This window comes from Scylla paramamosain, chromosome 1 (genome assembly GCF_035594125.1).
Source record: "Scylla paramamosain isolate STU-SP2022 chromosome 1, ASM3559412v1, whole genome shotgun sequence".
In the NCBI taxonomy this organism is placed as follows: Eukaryota; Metazoa; Arthropoda; class Malacostraca; order Decapoda; family Portunidae; genus Scylla; species Scylla paramamosain.
Window position 1 is genome coordinate 4,222,795 of NC_087151.1, and position 7,238 is coordinate 4,230,032.

Genomic DNA, 7,238 nt, shown 5'->3' on the forward strand with positions numbered 1-7,238 from the left:
TTGTTTGGTAATAATCTTCAGAAATATGACTCATGTAGAATATAAAAATACCATGTAGATGAATTATGCATTAAGTCTTTACTTTTTTTCTTTTGTCAAGAACTAAAGATGACATATTAGGATGATGGACTAATTTCCTGTGATAATTTTTCTGACACACTGTTAAAGTCTGTTGTCTTCTTTGTAATCAGAGCTATGGTTTAGGTTTTTGTGAAGGAGAAGGTCAAGATTGCAATTTTGACTTGGTATTTTGTCACAAGAAATGCTGTATTACATCTTAAATGGCAGGTTGTGGGTGTTAGAATGGATGCCTTGACAATTCCTCTCTTGCAGACCATACGATCCCGGATCCTGAGGCAGTATGAAGCCACTCAGCAAGATCATGACTTCCAGAAGAAGAAGAAGAGGTATAACTACTTGCATGAAAAGCTCACCCATATCAAGAGGCTGGTCAGAGATTATGATGCCAATACTCATTCCTAGCACCGGTCCCCCACCCCTGCCCCATCCCACATCTGGCCCTCTGGTCCCACACAGTCCTGGAGGGGGGGGAGGGACCTGCAGTGTAGACCAAACTGTGCCTCAGCCTTCATTCAAGGTACCATTCATGGCAAAAAAGGAAGATAAAAAGTACTTGGCCAGATCTTGACTTCCAGTGATACAGCATAGAAATTAAGGAAGTAGAGCTGAAAACACTTTTCATTAACTATGTGTTGTGCACCTGGAGCCAGACTTGGCCCATGTGTGACTTGTTAAGTTGGAACGACACAAGATGAGTCTCCTTCCTAAGTTTCATGGTCACCCATATTTTGAAAAGAAATGGGTTGGGCATAGGAAAAGAGAGACCGCGGCCAACTAAAACAAGCTTTTATGCGCGTGTGTGTGTGTTTGTGTGTGTGTGTCTGCAGAAGCCAGCACCTGGTGTGCACAAGCCAGTTGCGAGCACTTGGTGTGTTCTTAGGAGCTCCCCCCATCCCTCCCCATACTTCCAGCTGTGTTCTGCCTCCCTCCCCCTCCCCTCAGAACCCATCCCTCACCTAATTCCTCCCACTTGTGACCAGAAACTTTGTTGTGGGGGCAGCAAGCAGAAGTCGGCCTCCCTGGGGTGGGAGATGGACCGCCTGGAGGCCAACCAAGAGCCAGTGTCATGCTGGGTATCAAGAAGAGAATCTACAAGATAAGATTCTCTCTCACCCAACACTGATGCCAGACCTGCCAATATTGTATAAAGTGAACATTGGATGTTACATATATTGTATAAAATATAAAAGTATTCTATTTTAGTAGAGTACTGAGTCAGCTGCAGACAAGAGTAGTCCCCCAATAACTTTGTATGAGTGTATATTTTATATCATTCCATGAGAATTTGCCCCAAATATGTAGGCTATAATTCAATTTGATTGGTTGCAGAACAATGTCGGGTGGGGATGATGTATCTCATGCCTGACCCTAAAATGGAATACATTGTGATATTTTGCAGTACTGTCAGTACTGAGCCTGCAGCATGGTGGGAGGTGTTCCTTGTCTCACCACCAGCAGAGGCTCACTTGGGCACTAGATGCTCGCTCAATGGGCCAAGCCTTGGACATGAGGCTTGGTTTGCCAACCCTTTTGAAAAAATATCCCAGCCTTTTTGCCAGTTACATGCTCACTCATCCCGTGCGGGGAGTGGGGAAACTACCTACTTCAATTTGAACAGAATGACACCCGTGTGACTTGACTGCTGACTGACAGTATGACAATAGGGACTTTAGGATAAGCAAAAAGACAGAGTATTTCCTGTTACAGTAATGAACTAGTAAGTGAAGTGCCACCAGGAGGAATTTCAGCCATTGACACATTAATTCATGGTATAGTTAATTTTTATAGTATTTGAAAAGCTACTTAATAATGTGCAATGGGATAAATGAAATTCAGAATTGTTACCCTTATTTGCACAAAGAAATGGAGGTTGATTGAGAGTTAATTTGTTAATTAGTTTGTACAATGAACAATTATAAAATATCTAAGAACACAATCTGCTCATGCTCACTGACAGTATAGTTTTTTAGTGTACAGTTATGGCTTCTGAATCTGTGAGAAAATTATGGTTGCATGATGTTGGTTTGCTGTAGGATTGCAATTTGTTGGTAGGTGTTGAAGTGGTGTCGTGATTGGAGGGCCGTGACCTGTAAGTCAGTGTTGTGATGCCTTGTGGTGCAGACCCACAGCTTTTCACTATTTTATGTGGCCTCATTCCAAAGCACCTTTTATGCAGATATGTTCGTATAGATGATTGATGCACACGTAAACATAGCCTTACTCATACCAAACTGCCTCATACTCATACTTAGGGTGACTAATTTTAATAATGCCAAATTCAGATTTACATCTGTTTTAGATGCATAATAGTACATAATAAATACACAGAAAAAAATGGTATTAAAAGAAAACATCTTGATAGGAATATCATGTTTAACATTTTCAAATTAGGAAAACAAAGTACGAATCTTTTCTTCACAATCATGAGTGAGCCGTACTTGAAAGAGAAGAATGTAATGATGGTGTTAAAATTTTCAGAAGAAAGTAAGAATTTGGCTCAAGCATGTAGATAGCTCTGTCTTTTCTAAATAACAAAGAAAAGATACACAATGACGTAGCATAAGTCAGAACAAATATTGTTATCCATGCATTTAGAAAGTGACAGCTTTTATGCTAATGTTAAAATTTTTAAATGAAAGATCAACTACTATTTATTCTTGTTATTGAAAGCTGAAGGAATAGAAGAGGTAATGTGACAAGGCAGCCAGTGGAAATGTTTGTCAATCTGTAAATGTTATGTCATTCGTGTTTCTCTAAAACTTTTTTGCTCATTACGTACATTAAGCACAGAATGTTTTCATCTTCCACTTGTGTTTTATGAGGAAGAAAGTTTAGGTGGCAGTTTGCTACCAACACACTCTATCATGTTGTGTTCACAACTGTGGCTGAACAGTGCAGTGAGATAACCCCTCAAGGCACTCTGAGGCTTGGGTTTACAGTGCTCCAGCTGTATGCATTACCTCAAAGCTTGTTACATGCATTACAATTGATCCACATTATTTGCCAATTTTATTGTCACAATTGTATGATATTTTTCTGAGCAGCACTAAATTGATATTTCCTAAAGGCAACCTCATCAGCATACAGCAAGATCTGATGCACATGCTATCAGTCTGATTCCTAGTGCCAGGTGTTGAGCATGTTCTTCATGCTTTGTGGGTTGGCTGAGGACATTTTTATTTTTATTTTTTTTTTATTTATTTATTTTTTTTTTTTTTAGCTATATCCAGATATTTTCATGATTGCATTCTTAATCTTTTAAAAATTTATACTTACCACTGTATTATTGTTGTCATACTCTAGTAAGGCATCAATAGTTTATCATATACTAGTCACACTATTGCTGTAGAGAGAATCAGTCTGCTCACAGTTAGTAGGCCTCTGTGCTCTTAGCTGAAACACAGGTGACCTTGGCTTATGGTCACATCCTGGGATTGGCCAAAAGTTCTTTAGACTAAAAGACCTGTTCAGTATTTTTGGTGTTAGAAAGAGCTTTGCTATTTCCTCCTCTTGGTGGTCTTACATGTGAAGGAGGAAAGGTGTTGAATGTCACATTGTGTTGGAGGAAACTGGTATCCTATATTTATTTGCTCAGTAGAACAATAAAGGAAATGTGTATTGAATGACTCTTCTGACCTCTGACAAGACTGGTGACCTTAGATCTGTTGACAAGGACTTTCAATGCCTACCCATCATAAGGTGCCATATACACTAATTCAATACTTAACACAGGACCTTTGACAATAGTTGAGTCTTGTTGACACATTTCTTAGCTTTTTTGGGGGAGGGGTGAATTTCTTGTTCTTATTCCATGAAAGGATGCTGAAACTGTGGAAGTGGTTTGTTGCTGTGACCACAGTTGAGATAGCTTAGAATAGAGATGGTCGAGGGCTGAGAGCAAAGTGTGCACAAAGGACTGCTGTGTCCACAAGGCTGGTGTCATCATGCTGTACACCACAGGCTCTCCCACTCAAGTAGGGTTGTTGGGTCTTGTTGTGTGTCCAGGTCAACATGTAAATATCATTACTATTGTAATTATTGTAAGGTGAACATTCATGTGTGTTTACAAGACACAAGCATACCCTCTTTTTTTTTCATAGACACAGGTACCAAAGTATAAATATTTAGAATAAAATTGAAAAGTTTTGCTCAAGTTCATAGATTAGCTGTGTGAGGGGGCACTTGTCAGAGTATTGTATGTTATTAGAATGAGAGCTCTTCATTTTGTGTAGTCAGTGCTCATACATAGAAGAGATCACTCTTCATACACAGTGGCTTGGTGAACAAAAGCAAGAATGGTTGAAGTCGTTGGAAGCAATAGTGTTGTAACAGCATCTTGACAACAGCCTGAAATCTGAGGTGGATCTCAGAATGTGCTAAGTGACTGATAGAGGACACTCCAGCATTGACTGTCTCATGTTCAGGTTGGTTAGAGAAAATCTGCCACCTGCTGATTCTTGACAAGCAGTAATAATTCAGCAGAGTGCCTCTGACAAAGGCCTGAGTGCTTATGTAGTTCTTTTCCTCTCACAAATTGAATTCCTGTGTCTCTTCAGTGTTAATTAAGGTTGCTGAAACCTGGTGACAGTAGCCCTGCTCAGTGGTGAGAGAGTCAGCAGCCATCATAGTAGTACCAACAAGGTCCCATGGTTAACTTCAAAAGTTGTGCAGTATTTTTGTTTACTTGCAGCAAAACTCTTGTTGACTTCAGTGCTTCATTGGAAGATACTTTGATCCAATTTCATCATGCTCTGACCAATCATTTTGGAGTTTCCTTAACTTAATGCTCTAGAAACTGTGCCTTTGTGAAGGAGGCATTCCCCCCATTTTTTCCTTCCCCCAGGATAATAATGAACAGAATGATGATAACATTGTCCATAATGTAATATAATGGTTGTACAGAGTGTGGGTCCAGGCCCGCACGACACACCCAGCGTCCCAGTGTTGACGACCGCTGCCCGGCCAGGCCTCTCCATGCTTCCACTATTCCTGTACAGTTTTCTTTAGCTTATTATTATTGTTACTGTAATTATTATTGCTTTAATTTATATGCAAATAATGTAGGGGTTAATATTCAGAAAGTGGGGTATTGGTGTGAAAGAAAAAGAAAAATTGAAATAAAAAGTAACATTATATCAAAATACCAAAAATAAGTTCTGCACATTGCAGCTCGCTGTCCCTGCTATGATGCCTACTAGCAAATAGTGTTATCATATATATGGGTCTTAATACTTATACAGCAGCATCACCAGTGGCTACACACACACACTACAGTATTATTATTGTCCAAGTTGTCTGTGGGTGGAGGCCCCTGCACACCTGCCCTGCCTACCTCATGGCTTTGTTTTCCAAGAAACTAATTTTGTATTAATTTAATTTGAATTATTTTGGTTTGCTTTGAACTAAACCAAGAAGATAATTTTGAGTTTGAGGTTTAGCTTGAGTGGCAAGGAAGGGTGCTGGTGGTCAGGGGAGGCTCACTCCACACTGCTAACAACGCATTACCAACTGGTGTTTGACAGATAATCAAAGGAAAGATCTTAGCAACATGGATCTCTGAGTTGATGACTGGAACTCACATAAATGATTTTTTCTCTCTCCAGTTTAGACACTTCTATTTTACTTAGGAAAATTTTATAATTTTCATGACGTGAAAGCCAAGAATGGTTGTGTTAGCAATTACTGTGTCAGTTTCCTTTAGTGACTGCAGAAATGTGTGCATAATGCAAGGAATATTCCTTGTCCAGACAATATCATTTGTGTCCAATGAGGGGAATTTCAGCGGTCCATGTTTTCCTGGTGCAGGAAGCTGTGGTAGACCACTGTCCATGTGCTGCGGGTCCCAGCTGTGTCCAAAACTTAAGAACTACCGACCATATGTTCTCGTCCAAAAGTAATGTTTTGTTCAGTAAATTTTCCTTGTTTACTAGCTGACTGATGAACAGTAAGTTGAGAAAGAATGGACAGGATGTGTCTGTGGCTACATGTGTGGCAGGCTGTGCCCACTCTGCCTCCTAGACACTTTGTATGCGAGAGCCAAACTGTATGTGAGGTGCCAAACTGCTGGTGGACAAGGGCTTCAGTGAAGGCCAATCAACCAATAACAAAATGGCTCTTTGAGTGTCTTCTGGCATTGATTTTGGAGTTTGCAGTCCTATGGAGTTTTTATGTATGGTTAGCTAAAATTCAATAGTTATTTGGTAACAATCTCATACATGTATTAAAAATCATCAAACACTGCCAAATATTGCAGATGCCATTTAAGTAATACTTTAATAAGACCAAATGTCTATGCAAAATTGAAGGAGAGTGATGCAGTTTTACCACAAGCAGTGCCTCGTCCAGTGTTTTCTTGGTGGTTTGTGACTGATGCCTCCTGCCTGAGGTGCATCATGTGGTGAGGAATTGGAAAAAAACTCCGCAAAGCTGATGATAATACTTGTGACGACTAGTGCTTGGCATTTATCTGTAAGTTTTTGCCCATATGTATACCCTGTGATATTTCTTTACAAAGGGTTCCTGTGTTTTTTTTTTCCTTTTTTTTATCATGAACCATTTTGTAATCCTGTGATTGTCCTGGGCAGGAACCCCGACCCAGAGTTACAGTCTGTGCCGCGCTGACCCAGGCGGGGCCTCATCTGGGCAGGGCCGCCCAGAGCTACAACCTCTGCTAGGAGTGGTGTACACAAGAAAATGATAAATAAAAAAAGTATCATTATTGCATGCAGCAAATCTGTGTATTGCTATCCTGCTAATATTTAGATGCTCAATAAGGATGAGTGTGTGTGTGTGTGTGTGTGTGTGTAGATATCATTCTTTTCTCCATTATCTGTTTCCAGCTAAATTCACAGGGAACCTGGTAACTATACTAATGGTAGATTCAGAGTGGATTGAAACAGCTGGTTAAGGAATTTAGAAGAGCATAGAAGAAGGTAGTAAGTCAACAATGAATAAAAGTAAAGTGAGGTCATTAAATGTATTGGGGTAGTAGATGGTAGGAGAAGGAATATTTTGAAGGGTGTCATGGGGAAGTAGATTTTAATTGAGTACTTAAAATCACATTTTGGTTTACTGAATGCAGGAATAGCTGTAGTGCTGAAGTGCAGAGTGAATGAAGAGACATGAGAGAGTGAATTAATAGGGATTATAAATAAATC

The 7,238-nt window shown here is 39.8% G+C and overlaps 1 protein-coding gene across 5 annotated transcripts in view; it reads left to right on the forward strand.

Annotated features, from left to right (window-relative positions):
• LOC135091052 (RNA polymerase II elongation factor Ell-like) overlaps positions 1-6,813 on the forward strand; it is a 130,514-nt gene extending 123,701 nt beyond the window's left edge. For all 5 annotated transcript variants that reach the window (XM_063988431.1, XM_063988480.1, XM_063988575.1 and 2 more), the window contains one exon: positions 334-6,813. In XM_063988431.1, coding sequence (XP_063844501.1) covers positions 334-483 — 150 coding nt within the window. In that variant the 3' untranslated portion in view covers positions 484-6,813. The remainder of the gene's footprint in view (positions 1-333) is intronic.
• The last annotated feature ends 425 nt before the right edge of the window (positions 6,814-7,238 follow it).